Raw genomic sequence first — 21510 nt, 5'->3', positions numbered from 1 at the left:
GAAATAAAGTTTCTTTGACGTTCGATATTCGTAAATTTAGGGAACGTCTCTAAAGTTACACACACATAAAAATACAAACTATACAAATACAAAAAGGAAACTACAATGCACACCTTTTACTGTACTGTTCGTTAACTTAGGGACCGCCTCTAAAGTTACGTACACATTAAAAATGACTTACAGTCATAAAACTAACTGCATTATGTTCATATGTGTTTCACCTAATGCACACATTTTAACTGTGCGGATTTTTATGTGTATGTAACTTTAGAGGTGGTCCCTAAATTCACGAATATCGAACGTCCAACGTCAAACCAACGTTATGCCAGTGTAAAACTGATAGGTACTACTATTTAAAAGATAAGAACTAGACATGGATTTAGCTAATGTTATATATTTTTAACTGAATAACAAAACCCGCATGAAATTACGCCACTTAGACTCTTATTTTGAAATTAACAGCATGAAGATGCTAACCCGGAAATACTCCAGACGAGGATCATGCTTTATGTGTTGTGTACACTGATAGTTTAATCTTCTTTTTACTATGGATTGTTTAATGAAGCAACTTTAGATGAATGTTTATAACACCACAAATAATTAAGCTGTTCTCTTAAATTGATAAAACCGTTTATTGTCAGCTCATCGAACTTTAAATATTATTACAGTAGGTTAAAACTGCTAATATCATCTTCTCTAAACAGATGTCTCTGGGTTTTCATATGTAACTGCTGGCTGTGAATTACACGCTCTTAAACTACATTTCTACTTTACGTTCAGAGATCATTGATCTTTATTTACTAGAATACAAGTGTTAAGAGATTTTTATCAGGTGTACATTTAATATACATGCCATGTTTTAAAATCCATTCAGGTGTTCATCTTAATAGACCACAATGGGCAAAAAGAACAGGAAAGACAGAAGTGCTGGTACCAACGACACCATTGATACATTAGGTATGTGCATGCGTACCGGTATTTATTACTTTAACTCCGAACAGTGTTGATTTTCTCTGTTGTTTTTAAGATATTTCCTGTAGTCACATTCGTAAAGGAATAGATCACAGTTTACTGAAGAGAGTCAGCTTGAACGAACACTGGAACCTGTGTCAAGACTGTGCACCAGTAAGTCCAGATGACAGTAAGAGAGCAGATGATGAAGATCACAGGGAGAGTCCAGCTGACAGCGAGATCTCAGAAAATCACAGAGAAACTCCAGCTGTGTGGATGTGTCTGAAATGTGGCCACAGAGTAAGTAACAGTTTTGCAAATAGAATACACTGCGGTTATATCTTAAAAAGGAAAAATAACTTTTCGGTTGCTTTATTTGAAGTCTTTTATAGAAAGAGAGAGCTGCAGACTTTAATTATATTTTACTTTAATTATTATTTGTGGTGTCACTATATTGGTACATTTCTATTGGCCGGCCTGTGTTAATAACACATGGTGATCTTTGCCAGGGTTGTGGGAGAAATTCTGATAAGCAGCATGCGATCAAACACTATGAAACACCTCGATCAGAGCCCCATATCTTAGTGCTCAGTTTGGATGTTTGGAGCGTCTGGTAGGTGATACATACACGTTTTTCATAAGAATATGTCAGAGTTTGTGTCATGAAAGAGTACTTATCTTCTGATCTGATCTGTTATAAAGGTGTTACATCTGTGATGAAGAAGTCCAGTATTCCAGCACAGGCCAGCTGGCACAGCTCATAACAAACATAAGAAAACAAGTGCTGTCAGAGCCGGGCAAGAAAACCTCTAACAGGAGTAGGTCCCTCTTATTTATTGAAAGTGTCTTTAAAATTTTGTTTTATTTATAGTACAGTTATTTATTATAATACATGAGACTTTCACAACTAAATCGTTCATCTATTGTACTGTCAGGAACTGTTGATGTTTATCTAAGGAAAGCTCAGTCTGGCAGATGCAATGCAGTTTATTAACATTATATAATTTTAATTATAGAGAATATTTGAGAGACAATATACAAAAATGGTTTTGTATATTGTATACAAAAAGACACAAATTTATATATTTACAAAATACAGAAAAATGAGATTTTTTTAGTGATTTGCTGTTTTCTGCATAAAATCATTGTACATACTAAAGAGCATTCAGTGAAAATATAATCTTCATATCTTTAATGTCAACTGAGTAATGCCGTGTCAAAGATTGAAATTGTGGTGAAATTAATTTTGATGCTCATTATCACAAAACTAGATGATGCCACTAAATAAGTAGAAATTCATTTGATTACGAACTCTAGGTATTGTCACAAGGTGGCGCTGTTTGTGGTAATAACCCTTTAAATCAAAGCCCTTCTGTGAATGAATGGAAAATTGTACATATATTTGTTAGGCATTTTAGATTATGTTTACATGTTAAATGTTAAGGCATTTATTTAGTTTTCTATGACCTTCTAATTTTCAAGTTGACTAAAGGTGCTAGTTTCTTTTTAAACATACAATTACATTTGTGAAATGAAACAATAATGTTTCTTCAGAAGGCAAAAAGGAAGAGAGTTTGGTGGAGAAGCCCAACGAGCAGATGCAAAGTGAGGAAAAGGAGAGCAAGGAGGACCACAAACTTATCTCAAAACACAATGAGAGCCCCAAAAAACAGAAAGCGTCCACGGTCATCTCTGGTGCAGTACCTGTCAGGGGTCTCAGTAATCTGGGGAACACATGTTTCTTCAATGCTGTCATGCAGGTAACACTAAAGAATCGTACACACCTGAGTGTATTTAGTTGATTACCATTTACAGAAATGTAGATGTGATGTTCTTGTGTTTCTTCATCTGAATGACAGAATTTGTCCCAGACGAATCTATTGAGAGACCTGCTGAATCAGATCACAGATGAGAAGAGCAGTCTCACCATCACACCTGATCTGTCCTCTCAGCTGGTACTGATGCTTTCACGAGACCCTCAGTAGATTCTCCTCTTTCTGTTTCTATGTCTAATATCTTTCATGTGTGGTTTTCAGGAGCCTATTCAGATCCAGCTGGAAAGACCCGGCTCACTCACGCTGGCCATGTGTCAGTTACTGAATGAAATCCAGGAGACGAAGAAAGGTACCGTGACCCCAAAGGAACTATTTACACAAGTGTGTAAAAAGTGAGTACCTGTAGAAGGCTGTGACAATTTCTGAACTATTACCTAATAAAAGCCTTTATTTGAATAAGAAAATACCAGTGTTTGTTTAAGTTAACAGTTTTTATATACATGTTGGAGCTTTTGCCAAATGATGATTCTCTTGGTTCATTGCTGGTCTGCTGGACAAATTGATTTTTCTAATTGAATAAAACAGTTTATGAATGTTGTGTGTCGTTGTCTGTGTATGATGTGTGTGACTCTTCACAGAGCGTCCCGGTTCAGAGGATTCCAGCAGCAGGACAGTCAGGAGCTCCTACGCTACCTCCTGGACGGCATGAGGGCGGAAGAAGTGAAAGTACTGTAAATAATACAACATAATACAATATGAAATAAACATGCATTGAATCTACATTATGGCGATGTTAGATTCGCAATATCTTTGAAATGTAACTTTGATGTAATGTAATAATTAGTAAGAGAAATGTCTATTTAACTAAATCTTAAAAGCTTCAACCCTTTTATATTTTCTGTGTTTTTCAGAGAGTAAATTCAGGTATTCTGGATGCTTTGAAAAACTCTGGCAAACATTTAGAAGCTGAGCAGACAAAGAAAGTTGTTAAAGGTGATTTATTGTGAAAATAAACAAATCATCTGATAGCTGTTTTGTTTCCCATACCTTTAAATCATTTAAACGTTTTGTTTAACCCCTCAGTCTAATCTTAAAAACGTATTTCTGTTTTGAAGTAATATTTAACATTATTAGTGTTTTGCTTTATTTTACACAGAGTATGAGAATAAGGGCACACCCAAGAACTTTGTCGAGCGAGTGTTTGGTGGAGAGTTGACCAGCACGGTGATGTGTAAAGAATGCAGAACTGTGTCTCTGGTGACCGAGATGTTTCTAGATCTTTCTCTTCCTGTAGCTGATGAGGTAACCTTCAGTCTGTTGTAGACATTGAAGTTTTTTACTAATACTATACATCCCCAACAAAGGCAAAGTGGAGTAACTACAGATTTGGTCAAAATTAAGATAAGGTTTGAAATGGGCTTTGTAACATCTGTTCTGTTTTTGATCAGTCTCCTGGTTCAATTTCGTCCCGTTTCAGAGAAACAAGAGTGTCAAAATTGCAGCTGTAATGACTGGCTGGTGTGAAAACTTTGAAGGCATTTTTTTCAGTGTTTTCGTAGTTACTAAACTTTGTCTTTGTAGGGCAGTATACCTTAAAGCCCATTACGGGGTTTAAAAACTGATTTGAGCATCTCCTTCAGGCCTACAGGAAGAAGAGTCAGAAGAAAGCGGTACAGCATCGCAGCACTGTCAGTGAGGATGGAGATAACACAACATCTCTGGTTAATGGGAATGAAGAAATGCCTACAGGAGCAGGGAGCAAGTACCAACAGAAGAAAGCCAAGAAACAGGCCAAGAAACAAACCAAGGTAAAGACAAACTTTATTTAATGTGTCAGGTTAAAAAAGTACATCATGGTGTAGACATGAATATTTTGGACTAAAGAAAACATTTGAAAATGCAGCATCTTTGTTTTCTGTCTCCATAGATTCAGAGACGACAGCAGAAAGTGGGAAGTAAAGTCACTCTGGATGTGCTGACCGCTCAGAATGCCGAAAGCAGTACAAATCCAGAAGAGATACCTGAGGGGAGCGCTGATGTGGAAACCGGTGAAAGAACCGAACCGCATCAATCACCCGAAACGAATGCCTCGCCTCCCGCACCATCCCAAAAAGATGAAGAAGATGATGAGGAACCTGAACAAGAACCCAGTACTTCTGTTGACAACCGCTTTACTGCCTTATCGGAAGACCTTAACTCTGAAGAAATGTCCGTGGATGGAGAAACAAACGAGGGGGGGAGTGAAATCGCGGAAGAGGATGGAGATGTCCATGCCGAGGAGGATTGTTTGCTTGAAGAACTAAACATCATGTCGCTTGACGCAACACTAGAAGGACACGAGATGGAGAATGGAGATGATGTGATAGTAGATGCTAAAGAATACACTGTGGTCAATCAGGACCCCGAGCTTGCATTTCACAGGCTGGCCACTAGGGAGGCACCAGGGAAACAGGACTGCTCAGTGGAGTCTTGCCTTTATCAGTTTACAGAGGCTGAGCAACTCACAGAGAACAACAGACTGATGTGTGTTACCTGTACAAAACGTCAGTCCGGACCTAAAGCCTCGGAAGGTACCGACAACATTTTTTTGTCTTTAGACACTCACATTGCAGCTTGACTGAATATCTTCATTTGCTGTTGGTTTAGGTGGTAAGAAAGGGGTTTACAGAGACGCTCTGAAGCAGATGCTCATCTCTTCTCCTCCCCCCGTGCTCACACTTCACCTGAAAAGATTCCAACAGGTGGAACGTCTTCTCCCAAAACCTTATCTCATCAAACAAGGCGTCTGTCATTTTTTTTCAATAAATGTTTTCCTTTCTTTTCAGGTCTCATACAGTGTTTGTAAAGTAAACCGACACGTTCAGTTCCCTCAAATCCTGGATCTTGCGCCGTTCTGCTCCTTGAACTGCAAGGTGAGAAAATTATCCACTTCCTCATCTACCAAATTCAGTTTCACACCACCCATCCTTATATTTTAGCTTTGTTTCAGGAAAGGTGACGTGGCATAGATCTAGTCCTCTCGGATTTAAAAAATATATAAAAAGTGTTTTTGTATTGTAGGGAATTACAGAGAGTGAGACGCGAGTGTTGTACAGTCTTTACGGCATAGTGGAACACAGTGGAACCATGCGATCAGGACACTACACAGCTTTCGTTAAATCCCGAACATCCACGCACAACTCAGTAGAAAACGGTGAGTATTGATGAAGGTTCAACACTTATACACAGCCGTGTGTCTTCACAAAGTCGAATATGTCACAGGAAACACAGTGAGTATTTATTATAATCACATCTAATCATTTGTATCTTATCTTAGGTGATGTCGAGGCCAGTAAAGGGTCGTGGTTCCACGTAAGCGACACCAGCATCCATCCGGTTACAGAGGCCAAAGTTCAGAGTTCTCAAGCCTACCTCCTGTTCTACGAGAAGATCTTATAATCATGTGGTCTATTCAACCCAAAAGGGCTGCTGGAGCTTCATTCTGTCTCCATCGCTGCTGATGCTGCTGGGAAATCCTGTTATAACAAACTGAAAAGAAATGAAAACTTGAAGTTGTATGAGCAGATTTTTTCTGTGTATTATCAGCGGCTGTACCAGGGAAACGGTTTTAATTTACCAATCAAGATCCACAACATACATGTAATACATTTAATAAAAATATCATGAAATATTTGTATTAAATGTCAAATTATGTAATGATTTGATGAACGTTTATGATGGTTTCTTTCACAAAGCAACTCTGCTTCCAAGACTGACTTTTATTTTCATAACGATTATGCACATTTTGGGGGAACACATGAGACATGATCAACCGTGTTTACATTATGTCGTGATAGTTATCCTATTACATTTTAAATGTATTATTTTTAATGTCTGAAATATATACTGTGGTACAGTTTTATCTTGCAATAAATATTAAATAAATAATTACCTGTCCCCAATAACATTATATGATGTGGCATGAACTTCTTGTCGAAGTTAAATAGGAATACGTTCAGTTCATATGGATATTTTAAAATAAAGTAAAAAATGTTGTGTACATCTTTATCAAATTGTTGAAATTATAATTTCATTGTATTTTACGTAAAGCGATCGCAAACGACTGTGATTGGTCTAGCTGTACACGCGCTTAGAAACGTAACAAGAAGCGCGTCATCAGCCCATCTGTTTTATTTGGAAACGTAGGCATTCTGGGAAATAATTTGCATTTAAGTAATGACAGTGAGAATCGTCATCAAGTTAAACAATAGTGTTAAATTTTTTTTGTAGAATTTATTAATTCGATACAATCCCTAATCCGTCAAACCACACCTATTCTTGTCTGCCCGTTTTTCTAGGGCGGGAGTTTTGAACGCCATCGCCGCACGAGAGGAAAACGGTCTCCATGGTAACGATGGTAAGCCGGAAGTGCTGGGCTCTCTCAAGGTAAGCAACGAAAACATCCACTTTGTATTTCGGTTAATGCAAATACGTTGTTTACTTAAAGGCCCGGAGTCTCACGAGTGTTATTGTGAGGAAGATATTCTGCATCGTGTAATGGTGCGTTTTATGTGCTTTGCACTGATTGAAAGTTGTCTTTAGCTTAATAAAATCGCTTTAAAACGGACGGGTGTCGATTATTCGATCTGTTTTTTTTAAGAAAAGCATGAGGCTGCCTCGTGATGTATTCTTAAAAAGACTCCTGAGTTAGTACCATGTAAACACATTGCATGAAACCACTAGACAGCATCACTGTACAAAGAAATCACAAAAGTACGTTTTGTGCGACAGAATCAGATCACAAAATGTTTTAACATAAAATCCTTTTATCAATAAATTGCAATTAAAAAGAGAAAAATGAATAATTTCTCAGATTTGAACTTTAACTCATTCTGTCGGTCTCTTCGTATCTCCAGTAATGTCCAGGTCAGTGGGGTGTCCTCTGAATATGGGGGCGACTGCCCTTGAGTCTCTCTCCAGCTTACAGAGACGTCTTCAGTCAGCCGAGGAGCAGTCAGAAGAGCTAGCGAGGGGTCTAAATATTTTGGGAGTGTCTGCGGATCATCTTCTCTTAAACTCTTCTGCTAGCAGCTCTTTAAAGCACCCGGTCAGTCCAGTAAACATCCATCAGGGCCTGGGTGCTGATGGAGAGGGGTTGCTATGGAGACTATGTGAAACGCTCGTCTCACGTGTGTGTCGATTGGAGAGCCTATTGCAAGCTCTCAAACTCGCCACTTTCCGTTTGGAAACAGACAGAGAGCTTAATCCATCCCATTCAGGTCAGTGCTCATTCTTAAAAATGTCTTTTGTTGTGTGTGTGTTACTTTAACTTATTTTCGGGTGGATTTATCAACTCAGCAGGGTTCACATTTATAATTTCTCTGTGTGCAGCGCATCTTCATCAGGAGTTAAGCATCCTGCAGGGTCAGTATGAGGAGGAGCAGCGCTCCTCGCGGAGGGAGGTGTTGAAGTTACAGGATCGACTGCAGCAGGCTTGTGATGAGAGAAAGGAGGCACAGCAGGAGGTGTTCAGACTCAGGGAGGCGCTGCATAGCACCGTATCTGCTAAGGTAATGTACCTTCACAAAATAACTGGATTTTCTATGTAGGAACAGGGTTGACTTTTGTTTGGTACTTTATGATTCACAGAGGAGGGAGCTGATAGCACAGGAAACCGCAGTGGACCTGAAAGCGAAGCAATCCCACAATGCACTGCTACTCAGAGTGAAGGAGTTGGAGAGAGTGATAGAGAGGAAAAGTGGACAGGTAAACCGAGGACAGGAAAAGATGTGTGATGACCTCATAAACATTTCATAAAAGTAATAAAGAAAATGCAATGTCTTGGCATCCACATAGGAAAAAACTGGCATGAAAAAGTTTGATGACTCAGAAAATGCTTTATTTGAAATTTTGTTGGTTATTTGCTCATGATGTGTGCTAGGTGAAAGCTCTTGAAGCAGCACGCCACACCCTACACGCTGACAGACAAGTCAACAGGGCGGAGCTAAAAACAAGGACAGAGCACATCTTCAGCCTGGAGAGAGAGTGTCAACAGATCAAAGATCAATCTGGTCAGAAACGACGAACTATGACACATATAGACGTGTATTCTCTTAACACAATCTGTCTGTTGCCTGTGAAACCTGAGTATTTTGTTTCCACTCAGATGTGAAGGAGACTTTGATATCAGAGCTGAGCAAAGAGATGAAGGTACGAAAACATGAAATGTTGACTCACTGTTATGTAGTCAATGTACGAATCACTGAGTCGACACATCACATGTCTGTGTTTTTAGAATTTGAAGATGTCTCTGCAAAAACGAGAGCAGGAGAACGTTAGACTCATGAGAGATGAACGAGATCTCAGAGCAGCTGCAGCTGATGTTCAGGTACTCATGGCCCAAACCACCATAGACATTCAGAGTCTGTGTTAGAAACGTTCACCTCTTCTATTAACATTTAAATATTTTGAAATTTTTCCTTTGAAATGTGCATCTTATCATAGCAAATATTACATATATGTAATGTATTAACCTCTAACTCTCTATTTGTGTCTCAGGTGTTGAACAACAAGTTAGAGGTTCAGTGTTCAAAGCTGAAAGCTACAGTGCAGTCATTAACACTCGAAAACACTCGAATACAGAATGAACGTCAAAACAACATTAAGGTATTTCAATTTCAGATTTAGACTCAAATTTAGTTTCACGTGATTTATAGGCATGAAACAAATCTGTGCATTCTAAACACATTAAGGAACAGATGCAGCTGTTAGACACAGTCAGAAGAAATGGTCAGACTGAACTACAGAGCACAATATCTGAGAAACTCGCCCTACAGAAACAACTGTGAGTCCCACATTCACTACTTAACAACATTATCTGTAGATTTTTCTTGCACGTCTTTGTGACTTGTTTCACATTTGTGAACCTGGACAACAAAACCAGTTTCCTAGGTACATTTTTCGAAATTGAGATTTTAACATAATACAGAAGCCAAATAAATAAGCTTTATATTGATGTTGTTAGAATAGGACAATATCTGGCTGAGATACAACCGTTTAAAACTCAGTGAATCTGAGAGTGCAAAAAATCTAAATATTTAGAAAAATGCCTTCGAAGTTGTAGATCAGTGGCGCTGTAGCAGGCCATCCACTCGCAAAAATAAAGTTATATTTAAGTAGGAAATTTACAAAATATCTTCAAGGAACATGATCTTTACTCAATATCCTAATGATTTTTGGTATAAAAGAAAAATAGATAATTTTGATCCATAAAATGTATTTCTGTCTTTTACAAAAATGTTCCCAGGCTACTTAAGACTGGTTTTGTGATCCAGGGGCACATTTCGTCCATTTTGTCCTTTGATAAGCCAAAGTTTTTCTGCATAATTACAGAATAAATATGTTTGCATTAAAATATGTAAATGTACTCCTCATTGATAGTTCTTGGGTTTACAAGTGAATAAAGCATTTTAAGTTTACTTTTTTAAAGGGGTCATATGACACGGCTAAAACGAAAAGTAATATTTCTTTTAGATGCAATTCAATATGTATACACGATTCAAGGTTCAAAAACGCTGTATTTTCCACATACCGTGCATGTTTGTATCTCCTTGTTGCTCCGCCTCTCTGAAACGTGCAGATTTTTTACAAAGCTCATCGCTCTGAAAAGCGAGGTGTGCTATGATTTGCCAGTTAACCAGTGCATAGTGATTGGTCAAATATTGCAAGCATGTGACGGAAATGTTACACCTCTTACCATATTTGGAACATCAGGTTCCAAAGCAGTTGTACTGACAGGTACACCCACCTTACTTGTGTATACATTTGGGTGGTCTTAGTCAAATCATACCACAAACTGACGTAGATTTGTGGGGGTGTGGTTACACGAGGCATTTCAGGCAGGTCTGGGTGAGCATTTGCTTTTAGATAGAATGCATCTTTTGTTTCCGCAACTAAATTTTTGCAATTTAACGTGTCTAATACATGCATGAAAAACACATAGTCGTGCCATATGACCCCGTAAAAGTAAAGTTTGGAAAAGCTTTGTTCCACTGAGTTCCTGCATTATTATTCAAGGGCTTGAAATAATTATGTAAATGTAAATGAATATAACCCAATGTGCTCTTTTCATTTTAAGGGAGGTGTTGAAGGCGGATCAGGCCAGACTTCAGCAGAGTTCTCTTGTCGCCCAGCAGACAGCTGTCAATCATCAACAGATGCTGGAACAAACCATCGAGAGGCTTCAGGAGGAGCTTAGCTGTGCACTGAGAAAGGAAGAAAACACGAGGAAAGAGAGAGATCAGATAAATAGTGAAGTAAGTTATCTTTGCCTACAGTAAATATAATTATTCTGTATTGGCGTTAATGCGTACTGTATATACTGTAAGTTTTTAACAATGTTGTTTACCTTCATAACTCATTGTTATTACTCACTGTTATGTTAAACAGGTTAAACATCTGCTTTAATACTTATCCTTAATTTTCTCAGATGAGCTCAAAAATCATTTTGCTTGAAAATGAAAAGAATAGTCTTGAAACACAGCTGGCAGAGATCAAGGTACTGATAAAAAATGAGGTCCACTGTTTTTTATTTGAACTTTACATAAAGCTTTATCTTTAAACCTCCAGTACAGTCTGTTATAAGATGGTAATATTACATCTTTGGTTTACGACTGTGATTGACAGATTGAGTTTAGCACAGTGAACTCCGGGCTGCAGAAGCAGGAGAAGGAGAACAAGGCCCTGATGGAGAGCCTGACAGTCATGCAGCATCAGCAGGTCTCAGATCAAATGATTGTTGAGTCAAAGACAAGTGTGCGTGTTACCTCTCAATCATTTTTTCTCTCTTAGGAAACTCATCGTCAGGTAGAACAGATGCTCTGGGACATGACCGACAGCAAGAACAAACTGGCTTACGAGAAGGGCAAGTTGCAGGTCTCTATCTCACACACACACGCATTGTGTATTTGTTATGTATTTACGTCACATTTGACAGTGACACACAGTTTGTTTTAGTTGTATCATACGTGCACAAAGCAGGTTTAAATCCACAACGTGTGTGTGTACAGGCAAAAGTGCAGCAGATGGGAGAAGACCTGAAGACGATGAAAGCAGAATGCAGTCAATACTGTCAGATCAATATTACACTGCAGAACAGTTACACACAGGTAAACGCACAAGCACACACCCCTTTTAACAAACTCTCTTATTTTATCTCATTTTTTCACCAAATCACTTTGTCATTTGATACTTGTGATGGTTTGATTAGTAGAAGGGTTTTTTGTATTTCTTTAAAAAATAGTTTTCGTAGTGAGCATATAGTATAGTTCACAGTTGGTATTGTTTACGAGAACTGAATCCGGAATCTGCAACATTACATTTGCGACTGATTCAATATGTATCCAGAAGGGCTCAAACACATCTTTGAGATTCTCTCTCACTCTCTCGCAGGTACAGAGCGAGAACAACACTCTGAAAGAGCATCTTCATATGTTACAGCAACAGCACAGAGACACGGTTTGTGTGTTCATGTTTGTGTGCGCATAGAGGATTTGGATGAATCTGGATGTTCATTTGTTCATTTCTTTATTTGTGTAACAGAATGAAGTGGTACAGGTGCTGGAGAAGGTCCTGTCATCTCACACTCTTCTGCAGCAGAACACACAGACACTACAGACTGAGCTGCAAGATAGAACACAGGAACTACACACACTCAGGAAAGAGAAGTGAGTGTGTGTGTCTTTAACTGGGAAAACATTCTGTAACACTTTCCTAAAAGTAGTTTTAAAGCATTGTATTGGACCTTTTATTGCATTGTAATGGCTTATAAATTATTGTTATCACAGTTAGTGCATTATAACACTTAGCAATTCATTGTTACACTACACATTTTAAATTGGTTATAATTCTTTACAACTACATATAATGCATTAAAACACACATTATGAAGAATTATAATGCATTTAACTCTTTAATAACTCTTTATAATGGATTATACTGTACATAGAGGCTTTAAGTTAATTCATAAGATGCATGTATTTACTTTTATTTATCTAGCAAACGCTTTCATCCAAATGTCATTTCTAAAATGTATTCTACTGTGATTTGCCTTATAGCTTGATAGACATATTCCCGATAAATGCATTTGGCATACTTGCATTGCATTGTACTAAACATTTGTTCCTGAGTACGGGGAATCCCTGGGATTGAACCTATGACCCTGGTGTTGCTAGCGCCATGCTGTAACCACTAAGCTACAGGAAAGCTGCCTAGAATGTTTATAATAAGTAATAAGAACGTACTGTCTTCCAAAACGTTTATGTGTCTGTGTCAGACTGCAGGCTATGAAAGAGATTCAGAAGCTTAGGGCTGAAGCTGAGCACCTGGAGAAGTTGACACGCATAACCGGAAATAAGGTAAAACACTAAAACAAACACACTGACGATAAAATATACGTCAAGTATATAAGACAGACTTACGTTGTATACATTCACATGTTAAAGGTTGAGTCTTTGGAAAAAGCTCTCGATGAGGCTCAGTTTGACAACAGGAAACTTGCTCAGAATTTAGAACAGCTCCTGCAGGAAAACCACAACGCACAAGAGAAACTAAACACACTGAGACCGAGGTGAGAAACACTACATGTCCATGTAATAGTTAATCATGATGTGACATCACGAACACTTCTTTTCTCAGATAATCCTTGATATTTTAGCATTTTTCTGCATTGTTTGTTTTTATATTGAATGTCACTAATGTGAATGTTCTGTATCATGTTGTACCAAACGTTATTTTCATATGCAGTTAAGTTACATTTGTGTCTTTTATATATTCGATACACTAAACTTGAGTCAAAACATTAAGTGTCAGAATGTATTGACGTGTTTCATGATTCCATCATTAGAGAGGTGGAGCTAAAAGATGCAAGGGACAAGATTTGTCGACTGACAGAACATTTAGATTCCTTCAAGAAGCTGCTCAAAAGAAAGAAAGACTCAAAGCGACAGGTAACTTAAGAAAGACACTTTGATTGGCCAGAACATTTAGGGCACCTCCAACAGTTATGTTTTATTCCCTCAGCTGAAAAAAGCACTTGATGAGGCATCATTGAAATCACATGACCTTTCACAAGCCAATCAGGAGCTTCGAGAGAAGGTGTCTGACCTGGAGAAGCTTGTGTCCTGTCTGAAGTCTCATTTGAACAGCAGGACACCTGAGAACAGCTCGCTGAGAATTAAGGTGTGCTACTTTACCCACTTTTGGTCTTACAAGACTTTTAGTAGTGTTCAGATAGAACGCTTGAAAATTTTTTATTCATATGCTATAATTCTCCAGCAAATTGTTTAACAGTATACGTGTAAAATGTTAAGTCCTTCCCAGTCTGTCTCACTGTTATACTGCCTCACAATCATACTTTTGCTCCTCCTGACAGGATCTGGAAGCTGAAATTGAAAGTCTTGAAGAAATAAAGGATGATTATAAGAAAAGAAGTTATGAACAGGTATAAAACACACAAACTTACTTCCCTTCATTTACATTGAATTCTAGAAGTTGCCTTCATTATAAATTCATAAAAAGAGCTGAATCATTCGAAGCTGTTTCATAGCAATGTATGAAAGATGAGTAAAAATAATTATAACCGACAGATATTCGGCTAATAAAAAGCCTAACAATAACATTTTATTTCAAAGAGCGCAAATGCTGTCTTTACATAAAGAGATTAACCTGAAGTCTGACAGTAATTGTCTTGAAATTGACTGAAAGGGTTGAAAACTGGGGCATTTATGACTGCAATGACGGTCTTTAAAGAAGATGAATGTGCAGATGTAGCTGCTTTGATATACTTTAAAAAAGGATATTAGAATGCTAAAACATCACAAAGAAATTGTGTTTAAAGCACTGCCTCAGAAAAATATAAGCTATATATGAACCCACTTAAACCTCACTAACTAATTATTAACAAGTTAACCATTTTGACCTATCCCTACAATAACTCCTAGTGTCTATTTATACTGTATGTGTGTGTGTGTCAGTCTCAGTCTTTTCAGCAGCTCCATTCTGAGATGGCATCTCTTCAGACAGAGCTTCAGTTTCTAGCCTCCAACCAGGGGGAGCAGGGGGAGCTACAGGCTGAGAGAGAGCTGAATCACACACTACATGAGAAATGTCTGGTATGCATTACTTCCTCGTATGTGTTGGCCTGTCCCACCTACTTCTCTGTATAGAAGAGTCTTGGGTAGTAGATTCCTATGGAGTCATTCTTAAATCTGTGTCAATGGGACGTCCCATTATTTTACCCTAGATGTGCACGTGTGTCTAAATAAAATCCACAAGACCACAGGGTTTCCCATTTGATATTTTGTTTCTGATTTATATGCCCTCATCTTTGTGCACAGTTGCACTCTACTTCACAACAATTCATGCCACCATGTGTGGACTTAAGGGCTAAGGGCACTTGGGTCATTGCGGCATGTGTTTCGTTTTTTAACTTAATTCTCTCTGAAAATGTTTTTCTGTATTTGGTTAGTACCAGCAGTCTAGAATTCCTTCATCTTGCTGTCTGTTACGCCCTGCAGGGCATTGATACTGCAATACCAACAGAGTGTTGGAGAAATGCCATTATGTAAATGAATAATCAGGAGCTTTGTGCTGAATAAAGCTATTGTCTCTGTGTGTGCAGCATTTGGAAAAGAAGTTGAAACAGCTCCAGGACGAGAGAGATCAGGCAGAAGTGAGCCATGGGGAGGTAAACAGACCCCACCACCATCGGACACCATAAATTTGTTTAATTCTGCATGGCATTTCAACAATAATAAGCATCATTATTGTGGGACGAGATGTTTATCAAAAGTTTGGTACATTTAGTATAAGTATAAACAATATCAGCAGTGAAGCGAAAAGCACTAACTGAAAAGAAAAACTAGCTCATAAATATTAAAACCATCATTGAACCCCCTTGATTTCGTTAATATAGTGTATGTTATAGGCAAATGAAGTTTTATGGAAGTTTGGAGCATCTCTCTGTTTCTAAAATCCTCAGATTGATGCTCAAAATCGTTTCATGATTCAGGCCAACGCCTCCTCCTCTGATCATAGCCAGTGTTGAAGTGATCCCTCCAGAGGAAAGAACTTTCTTTTTACTCCCGTTCACGTCTTTGATCAAATTCCTTGTTTTTCCCCCCTGTGTTCTTCAGATCACAGAGAACACGATCGAGGATCACAGAGATCTCTGCTCTATATCTGAGAGCTTTAAAGACGAGTCTGTGCCTCAGAAACTCACAGAGAACTTCTGGAGGACAGAAAAAGACTGCACAACATCAGCTGCAGCTCAAAATAGAAGTGAGGTGCATGTCTGTAGCACTGATATGTATACAGACAGAATCACTGAAATAACCATTGAGACAAGAAGCAAAATCTGAAATGTGTTCTTTAGATTCTGATTTAAATGTATTTTGTAGTCTGAACAGAAGAAAATATAAAAGTGAGATTAGGAATCAAAATATTTAAAAATGTTATAGTTTTAGCAGAGTTAAAGATGGACATGATACATGCATAAAAATGTCAAAAATGTATTTTAGGATTTTTAACCCCATTTCTGTGTGGCCTGAAGGTTATGCTTTGTTTTCAGACCGACACTTGTGTTTTTGACACTGAACTGGAGCCCTGGGACTTTACATTACAGCGCTGGGAGATCAAGAAAGACCAGACACGCATCACCAGCAGTTACAAACCCACCAGACATGTGCACACACTGACGTGACATCACCTGATTATACTGCACGAACTACACAAAGGAACTATTTCAAACATGCAATATATCAAATATAAAACAAATATTAAGCATTTTGTTGCTTTTATGTGTCTAGGAATAAAAATGCAGTTATGAACTGTCCATGCTCTCTGAAATTAGTCAGAGTTTAGTGAAAAAAAAACATCATGACTAATAGGCTACTTAAAAACTGAATTAAAAATAGAGTCTTTTAAATTAACAATTTAAAGGCAACTACATGTAAATAAAACTTGTAAAATAAATACTTTAAAAAAATATTATTTTCTGTGTGTCCGTCTATGTATAATTGTTTATTAATTCTTCCTAGTAATGCAAAGCTTTTCATAATGTCAACAAAGCATTATTTCATCGAATTTGTTGTGTATTCAATTTCTTAAATACATTTGGACAATAACTGCATTAAAGTGGCAATTTTAAAGTTCGTATATATCTGAATATGATAACACCATATCATGCAAAGTTGAATTCATTTTAAAGACTGCACAAGCGAGGTATTCTCAAAATGAATACTCCGCAACCCCCCCTGTCGGCAGTGAGGGGTGAGTATCACTCCAGCTGTCTCGTTTTCTTTCTCACCTCCTTCCCCTTCGCTCCTCCTCCTCGGCCTCAAGTACTGCCACGTAATCCAGGTCGAGCCCCCGTTCGCTCGCTCACCCACGACCAGAAGCCCCAAGAGCCGTGACAGCAACTGCGAGGAATACAAACCGAATACGGAAGCCCCTCCGGGCGGTGCGCGTTGGACACGGACTGCGGCGGTAAGCGAAAAGTGCGTGGAAGTGTCCCACGCGCACGGCGCGTGTGCGCGAGACCGAGTCCAGGTTGAGTGGGTTTTAATCGAACACGCGAACGCAACGGCGCGGTCCGCGTGCGTGAAGTGGAGACGGATACTTTTGAAGTGTTTGACACGCAACAGGTCTTTGATTTGTTGTCGGTTTGATACATTATAACAAACTCGCGCCGTTGTAAACACGCAACTTTGCTACAGTGTAACTTTGCTGAAGTGGAGAAACCGTGACTGTCACTGTTGCAGATTTCTAGGTGGTTCCACGTCGATCTGCGAGTGAGACCAGCAATAAAAAGTTTCTTGCGTTTTAAACGGTGGCTGTAGTTTTGAGTTGAAGCCGTGACGTCATGTTGACTACACAACTTAAATGTAACTTTTGTTTTCATATGCGTTCAACTTCAAAACAATAGAAGACATCACACACACATTTTGCGTATGCGCTGATGCATGCATATTATGACATGCACCAGCAAACATGACGTTTTGTGTTGGGTATTTTGTCTCTTTTAATATATGATTGAGATTTGCACCATTTGCCCTTGACACTTGATTTTAAAATTTTACACATGACCGCACTGCTGGAATTTGCTAATAATGTTAATATACTGTACACAACACGGGTTTTCACACATTACACAAAATCATCGAATATACTACATTTCTGGGTTTCTGTCTGTAAATGCATTTGTTTTAACTGTGTATAGTTCTTCCAGGCCGTCATTTTTATGTAACACAATTCACGATTACAATCTTAAAATGCAGGATACAACACCCAGTTCCTGTTTGCCTGGGTGGGAATTGTGTCCCAGATTGCTGTTCTGCCTTCATTTTGCATGTGTGTTTGTGTGTGTGAACTGCTGGTATGCGTTTTTTCTCAGGGTGCTTTCTTAGTGCTGGCCTTTGCTTAGTTGCCATGGCTACGGGTGGCAAAGTTACTACAGGTGTAAATCCACAGATGGAGAAATACTGAGTTTATATAAATGCACTATGGACGGCAGTGTCCTGCTGTGGTATACTGTACTTTATTCAAGATATTGTAAATATTAGCCTTAAATATCCTTAAATCTGATTTGTAAACAAATAAAAACAATCCCCTAAAAATGTTATAATTTTCTAAATGTTGTTTTTAATCAGGAATCATGTTATGAGTTACGACAGACTTCCGAAGAAATGCTGGCAATAACAGCATCTAAAAGGACACGGTTTCTCTTCAACATTTAAAAAAATCTGGATCCTCATGCCATTCAAACCTGTCTGTGACTCTTTCTTGTGTGGAACACAAAAGATATTTCAAGAAATGGTCTCTGTGGTTGTGTGTTCATACGTCAATGAGATCCAGGGTTGTTTGGTTACCAACGTTCTTCAAAATATCTTCTTTTGTGTTCTGGCGAAGATAGAAAGTCACACAGGTTTGAAGTGATATACGGTTGACATTTTTGGTTGTACCTTTAAAAACTTCAATTGTGAGAGCTCTTACTTAAGTCTTCATGTAACAAAATGACTCTTGTTTCTCATATTTTCTTTTCAAAATGTCTTCTCACAGGTAGGTTATCTTTCAGCTTTGCCTGTTGGATCACGGTAACCTTCTGTGTTTGAAAACACCGCTTGGAGCGTGTGAAAACGCACTGAACCATGCGGCAGCTGAAGGGCAAGGCGAAGAAGGAGTCTTGGAAAGACAAGAAGGAGAGGAAACAGGCCATGCAGGAGGCACGAGAGCAGATCGGGACTGTCGTCATGCCGACACTTGCTGTTCTCGTCCTCCTCATCATCCTCTTCGTCTACGTGGCGACTAGACCTGGAGCCATCGAGTAAAAGACTCCTGTTCCCCAAATCTCTCTTTTTCTTTCATTTTTGCTCGTTCTTTCCCAAAGCTGATTTTGGTGGATGAATTTGGACACAAACAAAAGAATGAACGGATTGATTTATGAAAAACAGATGAGCCAGAGCTTTCCCGCGCTAACGTATGGAGCATGTTGAGAAGTCTTCCATTTTGGCGAGAGTCAAAGCCAGCAGCGTTCGTACCCGCTGTCTGAATGCATTATACAGGGTTGAAGTTTCATGCCAAAGCACCTGAGATGCAGCACACTCGGGCTGACCCAGGAACAGGGCCAGACCTGATGTCGCTGTGCTCGGATTTACAATGTCAGTACAAAATGAGAATTTCGCAGTGACTTTAGTATTGAACATGCCTGTAGCATGCACACACACACACGTGTTCCTTTAAACACGTCACAATTTAACATATGAAACCATAGATGACAGAAACGAATGTTTTCCAGAATGGATATTTCTGAATGCTCATTACCGAATGCCTCATAAGTCAGTTGCTTTTGTTTTGGTTCAATGATGTGTGTATGTGCGGAATGCATGTTTATATGACATATGACCTGTGATTTACAATCCTGTTAACATATGGACACGTCTTAAAAATGTTTCCAGCAGGACTTGGGTCTAAAAATGTGCCTTAAAACTTAAAAAATGATGTGCAGTTGTTAAAAGAATTAATAAAGAAAGAGAACGCCATGTTGTCTGCTTTAAATCCGCATTTAATACAGTGGGTTATGATTTTTACACAGGGCTTGAGAAATCTCAGGCAGAAATATGTTCATTCGGTTTTGTTCTGATGCACAGATCTGAAACTGGACTTACTTTTGGACTATTATGGCCATATTTTCTGGCTGTAGCCTATTTGTACTCCAACACCACAGAAAAATGAAAGAAATTTATGAAATGAACTATTCATAGCCTAAGCTTGTTCGTCTCTGTTAAGAGCGGTGCTTTGTGTTTAACCCTTCTGGCGACATCTTTTGATTCTGTCGAAAAAAAAATTAAAATTGCACCTTGAAAAGAACACATTTGCTCTGATACTCACTGCGATTTTGTAAAGTGGTCCAGGATCAACATCTTTATTTGGTCTTGAAGAATCCTAAACTAAACGTTGACCATGAACGCAGTCCTGCAATCTGATGAATGACAAATTGTTCCAGGACCAACAGGTGTATTTACTATGGAAGCATTTGTGGTGCAAAATTCAATTTGCAATGTAATATGCAAAATGGCAATGCAGTATGTAAATTGACAATGCAATTGTGTATCTAAATATACATTTCAAATAACCATATGTGCAACATTAGGTGCAAAATGAAAATAAAAATTCAATTATATCAATGACATTTGACTTAAAGAGCATTAAAAATATACATTTAAATAACTTATTAAAACTAGTATAGGAACTGACAAATGTAATTGATATTATTGAATTTTTATTTTCATTTTGCACCTAATGTTGCACATACGTTATTTGAAATATATATTTAGATACACAATTGCATTGTCAATTTACATACTGCATTGCCATTTTGCATATTACATTGCAAATTGAATTTTGCACCACATATGCTTCCATAATTACAGCCCCTGTAATGTGGCATAAGTGGATAGAATTGCATACACGTACAAATGCGCAAGAATAGAACATCTAAGTAAAAAAATTAAATTAAAAAGAAAGAATCTGCAATGATATATGCAGTGATTCTTCACAGGCAATTTAAACACATCCAAAGCTGAATAAAAGCATTCTTTAATGCAGAGATTTTAAATGCCTTAAAGGGACAGTACGCTCAAAAATGAAAACTTCATCATTTACTCAAACTCATGTCATATACAGTCTGTACGGCTTTCTACTCCAGAACACTAAATATATTTTAAAGAATGCTCTTGACCAAACACCATTGACATTTGGGTTCCACAAAAAGAAAGAGTCATATACAGGTTCTGAATAACATAAGATTGGATAAATTATGACTAAATTAATTTGGGTTAAAATATTTCCCTTTATGGGTCAAAGCATATTTTAAATGCGTTTAAATGGCGTATTATAAATCAAAGCGTGCTTAGCTACCTTTGTTTAGCGGTGTAACGACATGTTTGATTTGTTCTAACAACTTTCATTTAGAAGCCAGGCTGCACATCATGAGATTCTCTACTGCCCCCTAACGGCTATTAAGTGTAGTGGCTTTATCCCATCGCTATTGATATTGATATACTTAAAGAATGCACTTGAATAAGCAGATGTCTTTGAACTCAAAATGATTCGTATGGCTATAAGTTATTGTGTGCAAGAAACTTGAGTTGAACGAAGTCCAAGCCGATGGCTGTGATTCAGTGCAGCGGTCTCTTTAAGAGTCGACGCGTCACGAAGGCGGTGACGTCGCATAGTTCTCATACGCAGT

The 21510-nt window shown here is 38.2% G+C and overlaps 2 protein-coding genes across 5 annotated transcripts; both read left to right on the top strand.

Moving 5' to 3' along the window:
- Window positions 1-471: 471 nt before the first annotated feature.
- On the top strand, window positions 472-6670 carry usp16 (ubiquitin specific peptidase 16). Its single transcript, XM_056756727.1, has 17 exons — window positions 472-667; window positions 875-957; window positions 1028-1251; window positions 1461-1564; window positions 1654-1769; window positions 2506-2711; window positions 2811-2906; window positions 2988-3118; window positions 3365-3452; window positions 3638-3719; window positions 3883-4028; window positions 4367-4534; window positions 4654-5296; window positions 5373-5467; window positions 5552-5638; window positions 5787-5919; window positions 6043-6670. The coding sequence occupies exons 2-17, from the start codon at window positions 897-899 to the stop codon at window positions 6162-6164; spliced, it is 2502 nt and encodes an 833-aa protein (XP_056612705.1). The 5' UTR covers window positions 472-667; window positions 875-896; the 3' UTR covers window positions 6165-6670.
- Window positions 6671-6970: 300 nt separating this feature from the next.
- On the top strand, window positions 6971-16702 carry ccdc150 (coiled-coil domain containing 150). 4 transcript variants are annotated; one of them, XM_056757117.1, is made up of 25 exons: window positions 6971-7151; window positions 7622-7984; window positions 8097-8275; window positions 8355-8471; window positions 8647-8776; window positions 8872-8915; window positions 9001-9093; window positions 9264-9371; window positions 9458-9549; window positions 10843-11020; window positions 11194-11262; window positions 11391-11483; window positions 11556-11639; window positions 11774-11872; window positions 12156-12221; window positions 12306-12430; window positions 13039-13120; window positions 13208-13332; window positions 13609-13711; window positions 13785-13943; window positions 14137-14205; window positions 14738-14875; window positions 15385-15450; window positions 15899-16048; window positions 16333-16702. In XM_056757117.1, exons 2-25 carry the CDS (start codon window positions 7624-7626, stop codon window positions 16462-16464), a joined length of 2862 nt encoding a protein of 953 aa, XP_056613095.1. In that variant the 5' UTR covers window positions 6971-7151; window positions 7622-7623; the 3' UTR covers window positions 16465-16702. The 4 variants fall into 4 exon arrangements, with proteins under 4 accessions (XP_056613095.1, XP_056613096.1, XP_056613094.1 ...); XM_056757118.1 differs by lacking the exon at window positions 6971-7151 and adding an exon at window positions 7162-7265; XM_056757116.1 differs by lacking the exon at window positions 6971-7151 and adding an exon at window positions 7397-7478.
- Window positions 16703-21510: the final 4808 nt, after the last annotated feature.

Source organism: Triplophysa dalaica, chromosome 9 (assembly GCF_015846415.1).
Source record: "Triplophysa dalaica isolate WHDGS20190420 chromosome 9, ASM1584641v1, whole genome shotgun sequence".
Taxonomy (NCBI): domain Eukaryota; kingdom Metazoa; phylum Chordata; class Actinopteri; order Cypriniformes; family Nemacheilidae; genus Triplophysa; species Triplophysa dalaica.
This window is presented reverse-complemented; position numbering and strand designations above follow the sequence as displayed.